The sequence below is a fragment of the Sciurus vulgaris genome (assembly GCF_902686455.1).
Source record: "Sciurus vulgaris genome assembly, chromosome: 18".
NCBI lineage: Eukaryota > Metazoa > Chordata > Mammalia > Rodentia > Sciuridae > Sciurus > Sciurus vulgaris.
In genome coordinates, this window is record NC_136479.1 from 15,745,774 (window position 1) to 15,769,365 (window position 23,592).

The 23,592-nt window shown below is 35.4% G+C and overlaps 1 protein-coding gene across 1 annotated transcript in view; it reads left to right on the forward strand.

Annotated features, from left to right (window-relative positions):
* LOC306649531 (phospholipid-transporting ATPase ABCA3-like) overlaps positions 1-23,592 on the forward strand; it is a gene marked incomplete at its 3' end in the record, with an annotated part of 134,728 nt that overhangs the window by 68,843 nt on the left and 42,293 nt on the right. The window contains exons 13-19 of the mRNA XM_079120539.1: positions 186-340; positions 573-728; positions 1,075-1,285; positions 5,912-6,062; positions 19,036-19,134; positions 19,678-19,837; positions 20,714-21,011. Of these exons, the coding sequence (XP_078976665.1) occupies positions 186-340; positions 573-728; positions 1,075-1,285; positions 5,912-6,062; positions 19,036-19,134; positions 19,678-19,837; positions 20,714-21,011 (1,230 nt within the window). The remainder of the gene's footprint in view (positions 1-185; positions 341-572; positions 729-1,074; positions 1,286-5,911; positions 6,063-19,035; positions 19,135-19,677; positions 19,838-20,713; positions 21,012-23,592) is intronic.

Below are 23,592 nucleotides of genomic sequence, written 5' to 3' on the forward strand. Positions count from 1 at the left end.
ATTATTTTTAATATCAGTAACCTGAAAATAGCTCTGGATATTTTTGGAATCTTCTTCTGTATGAGATATTGCTGAGGCTAAGGAGTAAAACATATATAGGTTACAGAGTTGAAGTGCTAATGAGCAGTTAGTTGTCATGTTACCTCACAAAAACAGGTTTTGTTTTATCTTCTACTTGATTTTAGGTCTCTATCCTTCAACCAGTGGAAAGGCCTATATTCATGGATATGAGATCTCAGAGCACATGACAGAAATCAGGAAATCCTTGGGCTTGTGTCCCCAACAGGACCTGCTATTTAATTACTTGACTGTGTCAGAGCACCTTTACTTCTATTGTGTGGTAAGTCAAAGATCGCTTCCTTCTTCTTGCTGTATTCATGTATTCTAGGTAAATTATCAAATATCCATATCCTTAGACTTTTAAGTTCAACAATTGAATTTTGATGAATTCTCCTTTAAACGTAAAGAGTGACAAAGGGAATAAACCACCACAGAGGCTATGTAAGAGCTTATGTGAAATTTCCTAAGAATAAAGTTGGAAGCACCATGTAAACTCTGGCTCCTCTTTCTAGATAAAAGGAGTACCTCGAAATTTGCATCTTCAGGAAATTGACAACATGCTGTCAGCTTTTAACCTGCTAGAAAAGCGTGATGCATTTTCAAAGTCATTGAGTGGAGGAATGAAGCGCAAACTCTCCATTATTGTAGCTCTTATAGGGAACTCAAAGGTAAAAAAATAAAATAAAAATAAAAAACTAAAAATCGATTCCCCCGCACATTTCAGCTATTCCAAAATATCAGCAGACACAAACCTGAGAGCTGATAATGGATCCAACACACTAAAATCAACCCTAAATTAAAATCAGATGGGGTTCATATTAACAACCACATTGGTATAAAATGGCAACAAGTTTGGAATTTTTACAGCATTACTAATTCAGTTTTGTCTTTTATCTTCACTCAGTTGGACAAATGACTAAAAAGGTAAAACAAGAATAAACCCCTTAACTGGCAAGACACTAATGGTACCACTATAATGTTTAGATGGTCATGGAATTGTTCTTCTGAATTTAGGTGGTGATCCTTGATGAGCCAACATCTGGCATGGACCCAGCCTCAAGAAGGGCCACCTGGGATCTCCTTAAGACCTATAAACGGGATCGCACCATCCTACTGACTACTCATTACATGGATGAAGCTGATGCACTGGGTGACCGCATAGCCATCATGGCCAAAGGATCCCTGCAGTGCTGTGGCTCTTCAATATTCCTGAAACATTTATATGGTCTCTCTCCTTTTGGTCATTCTTAGAATATTGATGCCTAATAATATTTATTTTAACATAATTTTCATTATTTTTTGTGTACGTACCCAAAGCTTCTGTGATTCCCTCTGTTCAACTAATTACAGTTCTACTATAACCCATTTGAATCAGATGACTGTAGCCATGTGAGTTTGTCTCTGTCTTCTGTTCTGTTCCATTGGTTTATATATATCTGTTTTTATGCCAGTACCATGCAATTTTAGTTACTATGACTCTAGAATAATTTGAAATCAGGTATTGTGGTACATCTAGAACAGCATTGCTTTTTTTGCTCAGGATTGCTTTGGCTACTTTGGGTCTTTTTGTTCTCCCATATGAATTTTAGGATTAATTTTTCTATCTAGTTTTTCGGATTTTGTAAAGAACTCATTGGTATTTTGATGGAGATTGCATTGAATTGCAGGCTGCTTTTGGTAATATGTCCATATTCTTTCTTTGGAGTTCTTATTATTTTCATTTTTAAAAATTTCTTAGCAGATTCATTATTGGTGAATAGAAAAGCTATTGATATTTGTATGTTGATTTTGTATCTTTCTGTTCTGTTGAATTTGCTTATCAGCATTAGAAACCTTCTAATGGAATTTTATTGTTTTTGAAGTATAGGATCATATCATATGCAAATAGGGGTAATTTGTATTCTTTCTTATTTATCACTTTTATGTCTTCCTCTTGCCTAATTGCTCTGGCTAAAATTTCCAGAACTGTATTGAATAGTAATGGTGAGACTGGACATCCCTGTCTTGTTCCTGACTTTAGTGGGAATACTTTGTCTCCATTGAGAATAATGGCTTTGAGTTTGTCATATATAATCTTTATGATGTTGAGCTAAGTCCCTTGCATCCAAATTCCTTCAGGATTTTTACTGTTTAAGGGCATTGAATTTGGTCAAAAGTTTTCCTGTATTTGTTGAGACAACTGTATGTTTTTCATCTTTGTTTGTGTTTATGTGATGTATTACATTTGTTGATTTGCATGTGTTGAACCAGCCTTGCCTCCTTGGGATGACACCGGGGAACAGCGTATCCTCATGCTTGGCTACACATCTGGGATGGTTCTCCCCTACATCCAGCCACTCAGTTGTCCACTAAGCTGGATATGCTGTGCCACTTGGGATTTCAGGAGCCAACTCCAGCTGACAGGAGGGATTATGAAAGAAAACAGAGAGCATCTGCTATTGCAACTGCCACTCCCCACTGCGTGGCCGACAGGTCCAGCAGCCCAGCCTCTGGACTGATAGCCACACTCTAGAGCATAGCCAGATAGCTGCAACTGGCAGGAAAGAGATGAGGGCCACTGCAATCTTCCTGGTAGGATCCCAAGCCAACTGGGATAGAATCATCACTGCTACCACTCCTGAAGCCACATTGGAGGCAGCAGTAGCAGCCAGGACTTAAGCCCACTGCTTCTGCAGGAACTGTCAGGGGCTGTCAAGTGGCCCCTTCTTCCAAGATAAGGTAGAGCTGTTGTCAAGGTATCTACTGCTGCTTCAAATGCCCCGCCAGGGCACCCAGAAACAGTGTCAGGTGTGGCAGCTTCAGATGACCTGCGGCCACCTCATGTGACTGCAACCTCTTGATGGACTTCGGATATCTTCACCCACATTCAGCTGTCCTGATGGTGAGGCGCACCTCCCCTGTCCATGACAGCCAAGACAGGTGGGCCCTTTTTGCCTGTGCAGGCTGGTGTGACTAAGCAGAAAGTCTTCCATTAGCAGATAGGACATTGGGGTACACTCCTCTTAGTCTCATCAGACGGGTCAGGAACCTCTGACCCATGCTCTGCCCCCTGTGCTGCAGCACAGATCCCAATAAAGCCTTGATCAGATGGTTTTATTTGCTAGTGGTGATTTTTATCTTGGGTAGAGTGGGCTGAGCTGAGTTGATAACACCAAGGAAAGAGCAAAAAACCACTTAGAGTAATAAAAGAAAAACAATAGAACACCTAGCAGCCATAGAGTTGCTGAAGAGCTCCTGAGAGCGAAGAGCTGCAGAAGAGCTTCTGGGAGCTGCTTGCTGCTAGCTTCTAGCTCCAGCCTCTGGAGGAGCCACAGAAAACTGCCAGGAATAACTAACTCTGGCTGAAGAGGAACTATTGAGAAGTTTAGAGAGCTGTTAGCACCAGATGCTAGGCATAGGGTAACTCCAGGTGCAGAGAGCCACTGGCACTAAAAGCTCAGAGCTTTCACACTAAGAGCAATGAGGGCTTTTGCAGCCCAGAACTCAGAGATGCTAAAAGAAGGGAGCTGCACTTTTCCTTCTTGCAATTTCTATCTAAATAAGCAAAAGAACCCTCTGCCATAGTAACTGGGGTTTTTATCTAAAAGGTTTTGTGTTCTTTCCTGAATGCAACTGAGTTTCTTGCAGGCCAGTTTAATCCTTTCAAGACCTCATTTTAACCTTTGCAAAAGTAGGTCTAGAGTACTCTTCAACCACTGGTAATTCAGTTCTACTACTGAAAAATGAACCCTCTGGGTTTCACTAAGTTTTTTTTTTGTTGATAAATACTGATTTTTTTTCTTAACTATGTGAGCTCTGGTCTTATGTGAGCAACTGGAGGGGAAAAAAGAAAAGTCCATTTACACAGAGTTCCTACTTTTATATATATAGCCTGACACTCAGCAAAGAACCACAGGTGCTCCCAAGGAGATTCCTAGTTATTTCACTGCAGAGCTCCTCACTGCAATCGTCTTCCCAACATTTAGCTTACTCATTCTGCCCACACTTTGATCTCCAGCTTCTCAATTCAGCAGAGGCTATTAGACTCTGTTTGCATGCCCATTTTCTGTACTTCCATTAAGAAATCGCCTTCAAGCATCTGTGCTCCTCTCGTGGTGATGATTGCCCTCAGTTGCCTCTTGTCCAGTGTCTAAAAACTGTTGTTTCATACGTTTTTCCAGTTTTCTTACTAGTTTATGATGGGAGTTCACTGAGATCCTACTAACATCAACAAGGCCATGAACTAATTTCAATTTCATTTATTATGGGTATTTCCAATGGATATGTAATTTTTAAAATATTTTTTCTAGTTGTAGATGGACACAATACTTGTATTTTACTTACTTCTTTTTATGTGGTGCTGAGGATTGAACCCAGTGCCTCACATGTGCTAGGCACGCACACTACCACTGAGCTACAACCCCAGCCCCACGTATGTAATTTTTGAAAAACTTTTAAAAGGATATATACGTCGTTTTACAATATAAGCATAGAACCTGACTTCTGTTATTTCTGCTGAGGAATTCATTCTTATTATTCACCCCCTTATGTAATTTGTCTTTTTTCCTCTGTTTTTAAGATCTTTGGGGGTTTTTTTCCCCAGAAATTTGATTCTGCTATACTTGTCTGTATTTTTTTTTTTTTTATTTATTTACTTAAAAAACTTGGGATTCTCTGAGGAACCTCCTGGGTATATGGATTGATGTTTTTCATAAATTTTTTTAACAAAAGTTATCCACCATTATCTCTTTAAATATTTCTTCTAGGATTTGTTTCTCACATTGGACCATTTCGATCTTGGATTCTGTGTTCTCTTATATTTTACTTTCTTTTTTGTGTGTCAGTTTGGATCATTTTAAATGACCTCTTTCTCGTTTATTGATTCTTTTCTTCTGTCTAGTCTGTTAAGATCATTGAATAAATTCTTTATTCATGATATATTTTTCTAGGGTATACATCTGGCTATTTTATATACTTATACAAAAATTGTTAATGTACACACACCTTGTTTCTCCATTTACAGTAGGTTATTTGATATATTTAACAAGGTTATTTTAAAGTCTTCATCTTACAGTTTCTACATCTAGTCTAATCTCTTACATTTCCCTCTATTAATTTTACTATACTTAGGGCTATGTTTTTTGTTTATTTCCATGATTTTTAATTTTAATGACTGATGCTATGAATAAAATAATAAGAGAGACTGAAGTATTTGATATTTATTCTCAGAAAAGAGTAGGTACTGATACCTGTCAGGCCACTATTGTAGACGATAAAGTCTAAACAATCTATATTTGAGCTGTTACTGGCATATATTACAACTATGTTTAGATTCTGCTCATTAGAGGTATTTCACTCAGCTCTGCTGTCCTGGCCTACCCAAATACCATTGCAAGGTTTTCCACAAATCCTTGAGTGCTCTAGAGGGATTATTTTTTTCCACTAACCTACCCCACCCATAGTTTCTCAAAGGCCAGTGATATGCACCTAGTTGAAGAAGTACTTGGCAAAGATTTCTCAGATCACTGAAAGAAAGGATTTTTATCTGATTTATTTACTGCCTAGCACATAATTATCATGCACCCAATAGTCATATCAGATTTCAGTGTCCAGAAGAAGAGAAGTCAAATAATAGACTTTTCATCCCATCTCTGCTCCATCTTGTTATATAACTGAGATCATTATGAGTCCCTAAGAAAACCAATGAATTTATAAGGAAAGTGTTTACTAAGCTAGTTAGTGTTGTAGTCAAACGATTTGTGACATACTGCTTTCTAGCTCACCAAACCACGGAAAGCTAGATACAGTCTCACAAGAAGTATGGAAAGTACAGAATTGTTTCATTTGTTCCTCTAAATGAATTTTTTTTCAGGTGTGGGATACCACGTGGTTATGGTAAAGGAATCTCACTGCAAAGTTGATGAAATCTCAGAGTTGATTTATTATCATGCACCAACAGCCACTTTGGAGAGCAGCGCTGGGACTGAGTTATCATTTATACTACCCAAAGAGTACGCTCACAGGTATGAGTATAGGGATTGATTTTTAGATAGCCATAAATTATTGTTGCTTTTCTTGGTTTCTCTAGACTTAATAAGTAGAGTTTATTGATGAAAACAAAACTCTTTCATAGCTGTCACTTAATGCTGATGAGAGAAATGTCACCTAACTATGATAGCTTCCCAGAGTTAACTGGTGATGATGGGTGATATATAGTTGGTAGAGTAAAAAGTACTCCTAGTGAATGGAATGAAGGGAAATATTAACATCATGAGAAAAAACAGGATGGCTTAAGTTGTGGTTCTTGGAGTCAAGATGACAATAATCCAATGGAAACAGGCAATTGAAGTGGAGCAGTAACCAAATTTTTCTTTAAAAGGAGTCACAAAGAATAAGAACTCTATCTGGGATGACCATACTTAAAAGAAGAAATGGAAATTAAGAATATTCATCAATGACCTTTCAGGACCTGATAATTTAATCTTTTTTTCATATTCAAGTGAGAACTTGCTTTGATATTCCATAGATTCAAGCCAGTAGTAATATTCAAGAAAAGGGGAAATGAATGTGTCATAAAGGAGAAGGAAAAGAAAGAGGTCCTGCCACATTTGAATTTTATTTACTCAGTTAACCAAAGAGTTCTTGAGAAGCAGCAGCATTGGGCAGTATTGTCAGGCATTAGAGTAGAATCAAGACTGTAGTCATAGCTAGAGTGAAAGAATGAAATAAAAAGGAGAATTTGAAATAAAATTCTAGATACATGTCTCTAGAGAAACATGGTAGTTGACTTATCCAGCACAGATGCTAGAGCCAAATTTTATATTTTCACCTTAGCCACGTGTTGTAGTTTTGATCCATCTGGAACTACATAATGTGTCTGAAGGAGACACATGGATAAATCATTTGCTAAAGCTTACCATACTATCTGCCTATTCTGACTCATGGACACAAATGACATCCTCAGAAGAGATCAAACACACTTTGTTAAGATCCATCAAGCCAGGAAATGGAAGGATCTGGTAGCAAATAATGTTGTAACATAACTTATTTCTAATTATTAGAACATGGAAGAGAGAAGATAGAAGTTTCATTGTTGTCTAGGCCATAAATCCAGTTATGGAATGATAAACAGAATAATATAAAAATCATGAATTTAGGGAAGAACATTTTTGCTGATAATGAAATTTTCTCTGACCAGGGGAGTTTTAAACTAAGAAATGGGAAGAAAAATATAAGAAAAAGAATTACCAGTGGGTCAAGTTACTTCATAATAACATGAAAAAATGATATAATGGTTAAGTTCTTAATGATTTCCATTTCAATCAAAATTTTGATAGCTGACAGTAATCAAGCAGTTTCATTTTGACAGACACATTTCTGATATGTGTCTATTTGCCTGACTAAATAAGATGGGAGAGAAAAAATCACACATACCTGTATTCCAATTCAGTGGATGTATCTCACAAGGAAAGTATTCTTGAAGATTTAAAACTATGTTGTAACTTTACACAGTGCTTTTAAACAATGCTAAGACTTACTAGAATGAAACTTACATTTACAACATGGTTGTAGGATGATATGCAGCACTTCAAAGGGATAGGTAAGAGAGAGGTCAGAATTGTACTATATATCAAGGAATATGTATGTGATTAACTCTGAGCTAGAAGGTAGAAATGGAAAAATAATGTGTAACAAACAGTAAGTGAAGAAACAACTTAAACTCTTGCAAGCTCAAAGGAACAAAAGCATAATTTATTCCTGATACAAGATTTAATCAAGATTACATAGTAAAGGGAATAATTCAAGTATAGACATGTAATATGTCTTATTTACCTCAAAGCAGTCTTCTGACATTTTACTCACTTTTCTTAACCTACAATTACCTGTCCTCAGAAGATAGAGGAAATGAGAAAAAACTGCTACTCTAAATCTAATGCTGATGATTAAGAAAGTATTGGTTGAAGAGGGAAAATATCAGACACCTTTTCCCATATTTTTATTGGTGCATTATAATTATAATGTTGGGATCCATTATCATATCTTCATACATAAACACTACATAACAATATTTCTAATATCATCCCCTAGTATTTCCCTTTCCCTCCCCTTGTCCTTCTTTCCCTTCCTCTTTGATACTTTGATTTTCATGAGGTCTCCCCACACCTTTCGTTTCCTTTTTCCTCTCTAGCTTCCACATAAGAATGAAAACATATGACCCTTGACCAACTGAGTTTGGCTTATTTTTCTTAACAAAATGGCCTCTACTTCCATTCATTTTCCTGAAAATGACATAATTTTATTTTTCTTCATGTCTGAATAAAAAATACTTCATTGTGTACATATGCCACATTTTTTATCCCTTTATCTCTAAATGGACACCTGGGCTGGTTCCATTGTTTGGCTATTGTGAATTGTGCTGCCATAAACATGGGTATATGTATGTTAATCACTATAGGGTGATGATTTTAATTCTTTAGGATAAATACCAAGTAGTATAGCTGGGTCATTTGGGAGTTCCATGCCTAGTCTTTTGAAGAACCTCCATACTGATTTCCATGGAGGTTGTACTAATTTATAAACCCACCAATATTGCTTGTATTCTTTATGACTGCCCTCAGTGTAGTTTAAATTGGCATTTCCTTAATTGCTAATGATGGTGAATATTTTCTTATATATTTGTTGCCATTTGTATTTCTTCTTTCGTGAAACATCTGTTTTCAGTATTAAGTTTTTTGAGTTCTTTATATATTTTGAATATCAATCCTCTGTCAGAAGAGTAGCTAGCAAACATTTTCTCCAATTCTGTAGGTTCTCTCTTCACATTATTTGTTTCTTTGGTCCACAGCATGATCTTTTGAAAAGAAGGATTACTCAAGAGTGTTTAGAAACTTTGAAAATGAAATTCTGAGACCACAGGGTCTCATATCTATAGAAAATAGAATGATACCTGAAATCTAGTGAATGCGGGCAAGACAGGCAGATATAGGATATGACCAAGTTAAATGCCCTAACGTGTTGTTAAAAAAAATGTTTACTTTCGACACTTCTATTCAACATAGTACTGGAATTCCTGGCAAAAAAATTGGGCAAGAAAACAAGAGGCATCCAAAATGTGAGGAATAATATCACTGTTTGCAAATGAAATGATTTTATACATAGAACACCCTAAGGATGCCACAAAAATGCTAGAACTAATTAAAAGAATTCAATAAAGTTGAAGGATATAAAATCAACATAAAAATCAGCAGTTATTGGGTTTTGTGTTCTTACACATTCTGATCCTGTGTCAGATGCGTTGTATGTAAATGTTTTCTCCTATTGTGTAGGTTTCTCTTTACTGTTTTTTCTTTACTATACAGCAACTTTTTAATCTCATTTGTTTATTTTTCCTTTTATTGCTTTTTCTTTTGAGGTATTATCCAAAGAAAGAAAAGAAAAGAAAATTGTTGCCTAGATCAATGTCGTGATGCATTTAATCTTTTTTTCTCTTTTAGTTTAAAAGTTCTGGGACTTTACATGGAAATTCTTAATTCTTTTTGAGTTGATTTTTGCCACTGATGAGAGAGAGGGGTTTAGTTCATTCTGCTTCATGTGGATATCTAACTTTTCAAACATCTCAATAGCAAAACAAAACAAAAAATTAAAGTGGACAAATATTTGAACACCATTTTCCAAAAGAAGATATACAAATGGCCAACAGGAGCATGAAAAAATGCTCAACATCACTGATCATTGGGGGATATAAAATCAAAACCACAATGAGATACTACCTTACGCTTGTTAGAATGGCTATTATCAAAAATAATAACAAATAACAAAGACTTGCAAGATTTTTGAGGAGAATTCCTATACACTGTGAGAAGGTATATTAGCATATCTATTATACAAAACAATATGTTAAGTAAAATAATTCAGGCAAGGAGGGAAAATTACTTCATTCTCTGTCATTTGTAGAATCTTAAAAAATAATCTGATAGATGTAGAGAGTTAGAATAGTGATAACCAGAAGCTGGAAAAGGCAGGGAGGAGGAAAAAGATGAAAAAAGTTTACAAATAGTAGGAATAAATTTTAGTGTCCAATTAAACATTTAACAGTAATGTATATTTCAAAAATAGAAGAAAGGAATTTGAATGTTATAACCATAAACAAAGGGTAAATACTTGGAGGTTAAATAATATTCTTCTGAATGAGGAATGGATTGTAGAAGAAGTCAGGAGAAATTTTTTTAAAAGTTTAGAGATGAGAACAGATATAACATATCAAAACATCAGGTATAGTATAAAATAAGAGGAAATATTACAGCATTGACTATCTACATAAAAAATAGATCCTCCAAATCTTCAACTTGTTGGCTTAGGATCAGACTTCCTTAACAGGACTCCCATAGCACAAGAAATAAAAGCTAGAATCAACAACTGGGATAGATTCAAACTAAAACGCTTTCTCTCAGCAAAGGAAACTATCAGTAATGTGAAGAGAGAGCCTACAGAGTGGGAGAATATCTTTGCCACTCATACTTCAGATAGAGCGCTAATCTCCAGAATCTATAAAGAAGTCAAAAAACTCTACACCAAGAATACAAATAACCCAATCAACAAATGGGCTAAGGAAATGAACAGACACTTCACAGAAGAAGATGTACAAGCAATCAACAGATATATGAAAAAATGTTCAACATCTCTAGTAATAAGAGAAATGCAAATCAAAACTACCCTAAGATTCCATGTCACCCCAATTAGAATGGTGATTATCAAGAACACAAGCAACAATAGGTGTTGGCAAGGATGTGGGGAAAAAGGTACACTCATACATTGCTGGTGGGGCTGCAAACTATTGCAGCCACTCTGGAAAGCAGTATGGAGATACCTCAGAAAGCTTGGAATGGAACCACCATTTGACCCAGCTATCCCACTCCTTGGCCTATACCCAAAGGACTTAAAAATCAGCATACTACAGAGATACAGCCACATCAATGTTCATAGCTGCTCAGTTCACCATAGCCAGATTGTGGAACCAACCTAGATGTCCTTCAGTTGATGAATGGATAAAGACTGTGGCATATATATATATATATATATATATATATATATATATATATATACAATGGAATATTACTCAGCTATAAAGAATGATAAAATTATGGCATTTGCAGGCAAATGGGTGAAATTGGAGAATATCATGTTAAGTGAGATAAGCCAGTCTCAAAAAACTAAAGGACGAATGATCTCACTGATAAGCAGATGATGACATATAATGGGGGGTGGGAGGGGTTAGGGTTAGGTTTAGGGTTAGGGTCGAGGGGGGCAAGAATGAATGAAGGAAGGACTGTATAGAGGGAAAAGAGGGGTGGGAGGGGTGGGAGGAAGGAAAAAAAATAATAACAGAATAAATCAAACATTACCCTATGTAAATTTACAATTACACAAATGGTATGCCTTGACTCCATGTACAGAGAAACAACATGTATCCCATTTGTTTACAATAAAAAAATAGATCCTATAACAACAAAACCCATCACTATGTACAATTATAATGCACCGCTTTAAAAAGCCATGAATTTTTTTTAACTGAGCCTTTGAAGAAATCCAGAAAACATCCAGAGAGAGGAAGTAGCATTTAATAAATAATCTAATGTTACAACTCAAGGCCCTAGGAAAGAAAGAACAAATTCATTCCCAAATGAGTAGAATACAGGAAATAATTAATAACAGAGCTAAAAGTAATGAAATTGAGACTTTAAAAATGTGAATGATCAATGCACCAAAGAGTTGGTTCTTTGAATAGATAAACAAGATTAATAAACCTTTACCCAAACTAACCAAAAGAAAGAGAAGACCCAAATCAACAAAATTAGAGATGAAAAAGGAGACATTGCTACAGACACTTCTGGAAACTATTTTGAAAAGTTTACACTCCAATAAACTGGAAAATCTGGATATTGACAAGTTTCTATATACATATGACCTACACAAATTGAAACATGAGGATACAGTAAAACCTAAACAAACCAATATCAAGCAGTGATATTGAAGCAGCAATTAAACGCCTCCCAACAAAGAATAATCTAGGAATATATGGATTCATATCCAAGTTATATCAAACATTTAAAAAAGAACACCAATCTTCCTCAAATTATTCCTTAAAATAAAAAGGGAAAGGACACTCCCAAACTCAGGTTATGAAGCCAGTATCACTCTGATAAAGGCACATCAAGAAAGAAAACTATAGCTAAGCTAACCAAGAAAAAGAGAGAAAAAGACAAATTATTAAAATCCATGATGAAAATGGAAATGTCACAACAGACACTACTGAAATACAAAGGATTATCAGAAGCTATTTTGAAAATTTATACTCCAATAAGCCAGAAAATCTTGAAGATATTGACAAATTCAGAGAGGCATCTGACCTACCCAGATTGAACCAGGAAGGTGCAGAAAATTTAAATAGATCAATTTCAAGTAATGAAATTGAAGAAGACATTAAAAGCCAACAAAGAAAAGCCCAGGACCAGATGGATTCTCAGCCGAGTTCTACCAGATTTTTAAAGACGAACTAATACCAATTCTTCTCAAATTATTCAATGAAATATAAAGGGAGGGAACTTTTCCAAATACATACTGTAAGCTAGTATTACCCTGATACCAAAACCAAGGTTCACTGAACATAAAGAAATCTATAAATGTAATTTATGGCATAAATAGATTTAAAGGCAAGAATCACATGATTATCTTAATAGATGCAGAAGAAGCATTTGATAAAATACAGCATCTGTTCATGATTAAAACACTCGAAAAAAATAGGGATAGAAGGAACATACTTCAACATTATAAAAGCCACATATGACAAACCCAAGGCAAACATTCTAAATGGAGAAAAAAAAACTGGAAGCATTACCTCTAAGAACAGGAACAAGACAGGGATGCCCTCTTTTACCACATCTATTCAGCATACTCCTTGAACCTCTAGCCAGAGCAATTAAACAAAAGAAAGATATTAAAGGTATACAAATAGGAAAAAGAGCTAAAGCTATTTGCTGATGACATGATTCTGTATTTAAAAGACCCAAAAAACTCCACCAGAATGCTTCCAGAACTCATAAATGAATCTAGTAAAGTAGCAGGATACAAAATTAACACTCATAAATCAATTTTGTTCCTATACTCCAATAATGAACCTGCTGAAAGAGATTTCAGCAATACATTCCATTCACAGTAACCTAAAAAATAAAATACTTGGGAATAAATTTAACCAAGGAAGTGAAAGACCTCTATAACAAAATTATAGAATACTGAAGAAATAAATTGAAGATCTTAGAAGATGGAAAGACTTCCCTTGTTCTTGGATAGGCAAAATTAATATTTTCAAAGCCATACACCAAACATGTTATGCAGATTCAGTGCAGTCTCCATCAAAATACCAATGACATTCTTCATAGTACTAGAAAAAAAACAGTTCTAAAATTCATTTAGCTGAATAAAAGACCTGAAATAGCACAATACTGAATGAGAAGAGCAATGCTGGAGGCATCACAGTACCTGGTCTCAAATTATACTATAGGGCTATGGCATCAAAAAGAGTATCGTATTGGCAACAAAACAGACATGAAAACCAATTGAATAGAACAGAGAACAGAGACAAACCCGCATATATGAAGTCATCTGATACTCGGTTAAGGTGTCAAAATTACATGTTAGAGAAAAGATAGTTCTCGCTCACTTCCCACATGCGAGAAGAAAGGGTTCCTGTCACAGTGATGGGCTGGCTGCAAGATGAAAGCTACGGAATTTATATATCAGAAAGTGAAAGGGGCTGGGATTGTGGCTCCGTGGTAGAGTGTTTGCCTGCATGTGTGAAGCACTGGGTTCAATTCTCAGCATGCATGCAGGTAAATAAATAAAGGTTCATCAACAACTAATGAAAATATTTTTTAAAAAAGAAAATAAGAAAAAAGGCAAGAATATCTTAAAAGCAGGGGCATGACCAGTTGAACAGTCCAAAAGGGTCTGACTCTAACAAAGGAAAGAGCCTGCACTTGCTTTATTTATAGTGGTACTGATCAAAAGGGATTGGTACAAGCTTCTTCAAGAAAAAAACAGGATGGGGTGTGAGTAAGCCGTTTGGTTCTAGTGGGTCACTCCCATCTCTGGTGCTTGAACCTTGAGCAGTGAGCTAGAACAGGTTACCACTTGATTCATGTACTCTCAAACAGTGGATATCTGACTGTGAGTTCCTGGTTCTCACACCATTCATGGAGACTTCCCACATATCTGCCTTTTCAACAGATGGTGCTGAGGAAACCAGGTATTCATATGTAGAAGAATGAAACTAAATCCCTATCTTGCACAGAAGTTAACATAATATTGATACCTCCGTTTACCGGTGACGAGTTCTGCTCCTTCTAATGTTGAAGATTGAACACTAGAGAAGCACGCCAAGGCAAGCATATTAAGCAGGTTTTATTTAAAGCTAATAATACAGACTTCTTCCGGCAGGGAGAAGGGGACCATGGCTGATGTTCTAAAGTCCCAAGAAGTGAGCACACCCTACATTTTTTATAGGTTAAATTCTCTTTTGTTCTCCAGTTCTCTCCCCGCTTATCTCTCCTTCCTGCCTGAGTAACTAGGCCTGGTTTTGCATTAAGTGAGAAACCATGGGCAGGGGGAGGGCCAGGGTGATTCAGGCAGGCAAGGGCCCAGGGGGCATTAATTAGCAGCTCCTGGCTTGCAGTCCTTGATAAAGGCAGGTAAATTTGGTAATCAATGGCCTCCGGAGATCCTTGACATTCCATCCTTCCAGGGGCAGTCTCTAACTTCCAGAGGCAGATGACTTTATGGCCTCCATTTCTTCGATTTGACCCGATCCCCTATTTCTACACTAACTACCTGTTCCCAATTCTGGCTTCAATATCAGCAAATTTCCTAAACCTGAAGAATAAAATGGAAAATCAAATATAGGAGGCTTACAGGACCCCAAATGTACAAAATTACAGCAGACCTACACCAAGACCAAAATTACACCAAGACACATTATAATGAAAATTAACTCACAGTGGATTAGATTAAAATTTTCAACTACTAGAAGAAAATAAGGGCTCAATTCTCCAGCATACTGCAACAGCACCATTTTCCTTAAGATCCTTAAAGCTCAAGAATTAAAAGCAAGAAACAATAAGTGGGACTTCATCAAATTAAAAAAACTTCTGTGCAGCAAAGGAAAGAGTGAAAAATGAGCCTATAAAATCAGAGAAAATCTTTACCAGTTACTCCACTGACAGGATTAATATCCAGAATATATAAAGAACTCAATACGTAACACCAAAGAAAACCCCACATCAATAAATGGGCAAAAGAACTAAACAGACACCTCACAAGAGAAGAAATACAATTGGCAAACAAATATATGAAAAAATTGTTAACATCCCTAGCAGTCAGGGAAATACAAATCAAAATCATCTCCAGTTAGAATGGAAATCACCAAGAATACAAATAATAATAAATGTTTGTGAGGGTGTGGAAAATGTGCACTCATACATTGTTGGAGGGACTGCAAATTAGTACAGTCACTCTGGAAAGCCTCCAAAAACTAGGAATGGAACCACCATATGACCCAGCTTATCTTACTCCTTGGTATTTATCCAATAGATCTTAAATTAGCATACTCTGATGATACAACCATATCAATATTTATAGCAGAACAGTTCACAGTAACCAAATTATGGAACCAGCTTAGGTGCCTGTCAGATGAATGGATAAAGAAAATGTGTATATATACACGATGGAGTTTTACTCAGCCATAAAGAAAAATGAAATTATGGAATTTGCTGTTAAATGGATGGAAGTGGAGAACATCATGCTAAGTGAAATAAGCCAATCCAAAAAAACCAAAGGCAGAATGTCAAGGGTCAAATGTTTTCTCTCATATGCAGAAGCTAGATCAAAATAAGAGGAAAAGGGGGGTACTCCCTGAAAGCAGAAGGGAAATCAGTGGAGTAGAGAGGTGGATTGAGGGAGAAGGAAGAGGGAGAGGGAAAGAAAAAGAACTTTGTGATGAAATTTACCAAATTATTCTATGTACATATATAAATATACCACAGTGAATCCCACCTTCATGTGTTTCTATAAAGCATCAGTTTAAAAAAAATAAGAAGGAACACCAATAGATGAAGGGCAAACAAGGAGAGGGAGAAGGTGGGGGAAAGTGGAAATACTGGGCACTGAGGTGGAGCAGAGTGTATCCCATGCACATCATATATAATAATCATATTGGTCAGAATGAACCCCACCGTTATGTATAACTTTAATGCACTAATAAAAATCTTTTAAAAAGAATATATGGTGAACAACAAACACTTAACAGTTTAAGATAATGGATATGCTGACTGCTTAAATTTGATTATTAAGTTCTGTGTACATTTTTTTAAACACCATGTTGTATCCAAAAAAAATGTACAATTCCTTGTGACAGCTTAATATTTTAAATAAAAAATAAATAGCAACTCTACACTAATGTATAGAAATGCACACTAATGTAATGTATAGAAATGTACACTAAACTATATTAAAAAGAAAACAATCCAATAGGTTATGAAAAACAACAGGAATAAATTTACTCATGGAGGTTAATTATAAAATGGTGATGAAAAAATTGAATAATATACAAATAAGTGTAGAGATATTATATATTCATAGATTGGAAGAATTAATATTGTTACAATGTTCATACTACCCAAAGCAACCTACAGGTTTAATGAAGTCCCTATCAAAACACCAATGACGTTCTTCACATTTCTTAAATATCGAATGTTGTATGGAGCCACTAAAGACCCCAGATAGCCAAAAAAATCTCAAATAAATAGAACAAAGCTGGAAGTATCACAACACCTGACTTCAAAATATATTGTAAAACTGTAAATAAAACAGTATAATATGGCTAAAAACAGACACATAGACCCATGAAACAGAATAGAGGACCCATGATACAGCCAACTGATTTTCAACAAGACACCAAGATACATAGCTGAGAAAGAACAGTTACTCCAGTAAAGGGTGTTGTAAAAACTACGTGTCAACATTTAGAAGAACGAAACTATGTACTTGTTTCGTACTATATACAAAACCCAAACAGATCAGTGATTCAAGCATGAAACACAAAATTATGAAACCAATAGAGGAAAACAGGAGGAAAGGTCCATGACATTCACTGATAAGCAGATGATGACACATAATGGGGGTGGGAGGGGGACAAGAATGGAGGAAGGAGGGACTGTATAGAGGGAAAAGAGAGGTGGGAGGGGTGGGGGGGAAGGAAAAAAATAACAGAATGAATCAAACATCATTACTCTATGTAAATGTATGAATATGCAAATGGTATGCTGTTACTCCACAAACAACATGTATCCCATTTGTTTACAATAAAAATAAATTTAAAAAAAAAAGAAATCACTGTATGAGTCAGAATGATAGCACAGTTTTAGACAGAATTTCCTCTGGAAGTTCTATATAATTTTAAATCACTTCTGGATGTATATCACTCTCCTTTCATAAAGATTGAAGAAAAGAAGAATGGACTATATAAAACACGTTGAATTATGAAAGAATAGAATCACAGTTAGAAAACATATGGAATGCCAACTCTGAAAATAAGTGTACTGCAAAAATAGAAAAGTTTTTAAACTTTCTATAGTTTCAAAATGAAGAGGATGTTGTACATCTATGTAGTCTAAACAATTTTAAAAAGGAAAAATGAGATTTAAAAAAACTAACAAAATAATTGTGGCAAAGAATAGCAGAATGGCCAAGTGTTTTACAAATTGATTTTGCCATTTCACACATCAGCCCATGAGGTTCACATGCTATAGTGCATCCTAGTGAATATGTAGTGGTGGTGTATTGCTCCCTTATTCTTGCAATTTTTCTGATAGCTCTTGCAGGACATAGACATAACCTTTTCTTTCTTTTCTTCACATAGTCTTCTCTTTCTTTTGTTATATATTGTGTACAGTCAAAAGAAACAGAAATAAGTATGCCAGAACATTAATGTTCTAACAATTGACTGTCTAAGGGGCTTAATGCTATAATGGATTTTATTTTCTTCGTAAATTTATTTTCTGAATTTGTACAATGTGCACATTAATTTCATAACTAAAGTATTTAAAAAAGAAAATATGGAGGAATCTCAGTTAAACCATGTACTGGGAATGAAGAAATAGGAGGAAGTGGACTTGAAACTTGAAAAGCTTGTCAGGTAAGTGGATTTGGGTCCTATATAACCTTAAAGTGTAATTTTGAATGAATGTGAAAAAAACTGAATTTAAGCTTGAATATGAAATTTGAATATAAAATCCTATAGACTTTCCAAAAGAGAGAATTTGAGTTCTCCCAACACTGAGATACATTCAATCACCCACTATGGGAATGTGAAAGAGATGGTTTTGAGAGCTGGAAGTTTCTGGAAAAGAATCTTTTGAACTGCATTGTGCTATAAGATCTTCCAAGGAAAACTGTTGTTTAAAAGCCTGGATATGTCTACATTGCAAATGGCTCAACTTCTACTAGTCTGTTCTCCATTTCTTTAATCATTTCAATTTCTATACAATTTTCTAAATATTTAATCACATGGTTCTCACTATCTTTAAGTTTTACTGCACTTACTCTATTTTCTGTTTTTGAGTGCCTTTTTCCTATTAAATATTATTTTCTTTTTCATTTACTAATAGCATATATGTGTGATAAGTAAATTCATACCCTCTAATTATATTAACATATAGAGTCTCTTGACAATTTCACTAGAAGATAAAAATTACATGTATCCAAGAACTGAGTAGGAAGCAATTTATCCCACCTTTCTGATTTACCAAAGGCATGAAATTATACTAAGTACAGAAGCAAAGAATGATCTATATTTTTCTACTTCTAAGGAGAAATCACTTTAGAATAAAAAGAAATAAATACAAAAGTCATCTCGTTTAGTGCCAGCTTTTCCTCTTCTACTTCTAGGTTTGAAGCCCTGTTTACTGCTCTGGAAAAGAGACAGAAAAATCTGGGCATTGCTAGCTTTGGTGTCTCTATCACTACCATGGAGGAAGTCTTCCTTAAGTGAGTAAGAATATTTAGGGAAAAGAAAAATGTTAGAGAGAAAGGGCCATGACAAACTTTGAGATTTCACATATTAGAAATATAAGGGAGGCAACAGTTGGGGTGGGGCTGTGTTTGGGAACTATTACTCTATCATCATTACCATGTTGCCTCCAAATCATACTGCCAGGCAATAATAAGCAAACCAAGAGAATCTGGGAGTTACAACTCATTTTTTCCAAACAAGGTATATTAGGATATAGTTTCTATAACTCCTTTAATCAACTTTTCAAAATACCTGACAAGAATGACATGGAGAAGAAAAAGTTTACTTTGGACCATGGTTTAAAAAGTCTTTTAAGTCCATGGTTTGCTGATTCCATTCAGCTATCAATCCACTGATGGGGTCAAAGCCCTCATGATTCAATTATTGCCTGAAAGCCCCACCTCTGAACCTTGCTGCACTGGGAACCACAATCTCACCACAAGATTTAGGGAGAGATTCCAGATTCAAGCCATAATAAGATTAAAATGAAAATCTTTTTATTTTTTTCCTTTATGTAGGGTTGGTCACATGGAAGGTTCACAAAGTTGTATCCAAGCTATACAGTCTCCCTCCAAGAAAAGCAAAGTCTCCATCATGAGCCAGAATAGGAATATGTCAAGTAATTTTGAGAGAGTATATTCTTCTACCCTGAATGGAACTATTATGTTTAATAGTGGGGTAAGAAACTTTGCTAAGAAAACCAGTGTGTATTTGGGATGTAAGAGGTGTATTTTGTTTTAATAGTTGAGCCAAGAGTATAGAGTTCTTAGCCGTATGAGAACCAACCAGAGTTGTCTGTACAATAACCTAATTAATATTCAAATGCTGAAGTGATAGGTTCTAGAAAAACATCTTTTTACTTTTACTATCATCATTTCTTAGTTCTTTTTGTTTGTTTTAGATTTTTTTTTTCCAGATAGGTAATCCAGAAATTTGTTGGTTCATTGAAGCTGGAGTAAGGGTACTAGTGAGCATGGTGTTTTAGTAATTAACCCTATACAACATTTTAGGCATTTCAAGTTTTGCAAGGGGCATTGTTATAAGGTAGGAAGTCACTCCCTCATCAGTACAGTCCTCAGCATGGGAAGTCTCTTGAGTTGCCAAAGATTTCTTTCATTGCCTTTCTAATTGTCTTTTCCTTCTATAAAACATGCTCATTTTCATGACTATCAGAAGTCTGAGGAAAATCATCAATATACTGAGATCTTAATTGTTACAGTAAGACACTTAACCTTAACCATTTTATTGAATATCTCATAGCAGAAGTAAGCAAATTCAATGTAAAGAAATAATAAATGTTGTTGAAGACCATAGTTTGTTGTCCCCAACCTTATACAAACAAAACACTGATCTTATTATTGTGTGCTATCATATTATGCTTCAGTTATATTCCAAGTGTTCATATAAACTTCGTATGTTTCTACCATGTCATGGTATTTATGACATAAAACTGTTTTGCCACAAGTTTTTAAAGCATTCATTTTAGTGAACTTCTATATGAATGCTCTGTTTAGGTCTATGACTGTTGTAATATTATGTTTCTGTTTCCTTTAGAGTTCCCTCTACTGTCAGCAATTCCGTGCCATGTTCTTGAAAAGGCTGATGTTCAGTTGGCGCAACTGGAAGATAACTTTGATACAGATTCTGGGACTTGTAGTTTCCACATTCTTTCTCTTTCGGTCCAGTGACCTTGTACATCATGATGAAATGACCAGGCAAATGGATTTGAATGAATATGGTCAAACCATTGTGCCTTTTTATATTTCTGGGAGTTCTGATTTGACTACACGTCTCTTAGAACACCTTGAGAGTATGCTAAAGGCTAACAATCACAAACTTAAGGAAGTACCAGGTAAGGCCCATTAAGGAAAAAAATTGCTCTTAGAATGACCTGCTTTGTCACTTCTAAAGAAGAATCTTAACTATAATATTTGACCACTTCCTCCATTCTTTTCTTGCTGGTCACTAATATCATAGAAGCAGTCTAACCCTACAAGTGCCCTCTTGAGGGCTTCTGATCTTGAAAAATTGTTAGTGGATGCATTTTGGCTCTGGGCTGTCTATAGCATTTATTGCTTCTTTCTAATAAAAATGTAAAATGCCAGAGTACATACATACATGTACTTTGGCACATGTGGGGGAGGTGGGCGAGAGGAAGAGAGATTTTTTAAAAATTCTGGCCAGAATGTAATGTATCACAGGAAATCCAGCCTCTTCTCTTCACAGCATGGAATGGTAGTCCATGTCCTAAAAGCTATTCTGCAGAGTTCTAGATTGATCATAACTAAAACTGGAACGCCAAAGTTTTAATGGGCTAGTTCCTAGGAACACAATTATTTCTGAGATAGTAAAAATACTAGTTGACATTCTCTGGGCATTTGTTTTCAGTAAAAACCCTGCTGAACAGTTTACCTGCTTGCCATTTGATCTGGGTAATCACCCAGTCAGTTCATATTTTTATTATCCTTAATTAAATAAGGAGCACTGACATTTAAGGAAGCAAATCCTTTGCACCAAAATCAGACTGTTGGTATTACAGAGAGTTGACTTTAACTTGATCTGCCTTGCATCTGTGAACACACCCATTACCATGCCACATTATCTCTCTAAACATACTGTGCTTTCTTTGAAGTGTAATTGTTTCCTCCACAATATTGCATTTTTTCTTTAACTGCTGTCTGATGGTGAGTGCTCCTTGCGGTTAACAAACAGCCTGCAGGATTAGTCAGCCTATTTTGTTTGCTTTTTCTTTCTCCTTCAGGTTTTTTTTTCATTTGCAAATTATAGTGATATTTGTACACACATTATTATTGAAACATTGAGAGTAACAATTAGATAAACTTGACTCTGAGCAAATACAGTAGCACTTAAGAATATTAAAATATTTTGAGTCTGATAGTTATTCAAACTCCCAATTTTCCTTTTTTCACAAGAGGGAAATTTCAATTCCAAATCAATGAAAATATTTGAGTAGTGTGACTATCAATCAGTAAAGTTCATTTCAAAGAAAAAGGATTTGATCCATAAGCTAACGCCACTGCAGTTTGAGGAATGAAAATATATTTGAACATGTCAATTGGTCCTTTAAAACATAATCCTGTTTTAATAGCCTACAAATTGTAGATTGACTGATTACAACTAATTGTCCCTTTTCCTCTTCCCTTATAAGGAATGAATAGTTGTTAACCAAGGTTACACCATAAAGAAGGACAATAAGGAAGTATCTTGATTCATAAAATGAATATTTTTATATAGCAGGATATTGCTTACATTTGAAAAACAAAGTGATTACTTGGATATGCTGTATTGTTATATCAATAGTTAGGTTAGAAATGCAATAAAATAATGTAGTAGCTCCATCATTACCTTAGCATAGGGAGATTCTTCAGGCTAAGTCCAACTTTGCTTTAAGAAACTTACATGTAATATTTTAAGTTTGGCTCTAATTAGCCACAGAGCATTTTATAACTTCATTTCTCTGATTTAAATGGTTTCCTTCTATTCCAAACTGCATGCCTTTTCTAATTGTTGTTTTTAGTTACGTACAACACCAGGATACATCCTGGCATAATTACAATAGCATAGAACACAACCTGTCCATTTCAGTCCCAGCCCTTCCCGGACCCTCGTTCCCCTACCTCCACTCCACCATCCCCTTCAATCCATTTACAGTTTACTTTTTTAAAATTAGTGTCCTGTAGGTACAGCCCATTCCTGGGTCATATCCATGCATACAGTATGTGATCTTTTGTGATTGATGGTGTCATTTAGCACAATTCTCTGGTTGTTGCACATATCCATGATTTGTCTCTTTTTTGCTGGGTACTGCTCCATCATATGGATGTTTCATAGTTTATTCACTCACGGAAAGACATCTGAGGTTTTTCTCCTATTTTTTCTTTATTTTAAGTAAAGCTGCTGTGAAGATTTGTATACACATATTTGTGTGAACATAAATCTTCATTTTCTCTGGGATAATTTCTTTTTATGTGATAGTCGGATGTTTAATTTTCAAAGAATCTATTAAATTGCTTTCCAGAGTGATTGTGTCTTCTAGCATTCCCACCAGCAGTGCACCAGTGACCCAGTTTCTTTGCATCTTCCTCAGTATTTGGTGGTGCCACTATTTTTCTTTTACCCATATTGATAAGCCTATAGTGATATCTCATTGTAGGTTTAACTCATCTGTCCCCAATTTGCATTTCCACATTTGCTTTGCCATTTGAAGATCATCTTCAATGAAACATTTACTTTCCCCATTTTTTGACAATTTTTATTAGTACATTATAATTATATATGATTTAAACATTTTTATGGGTGTGTCTTTTGCTCATTTTCCATATTTTCAGATATTTTTTACTGAGGAGTAAAAATACTGATGATAAATAGTGTTCCTTATTTATTTCCTGCCATGCTATAGATTATATTTTCAT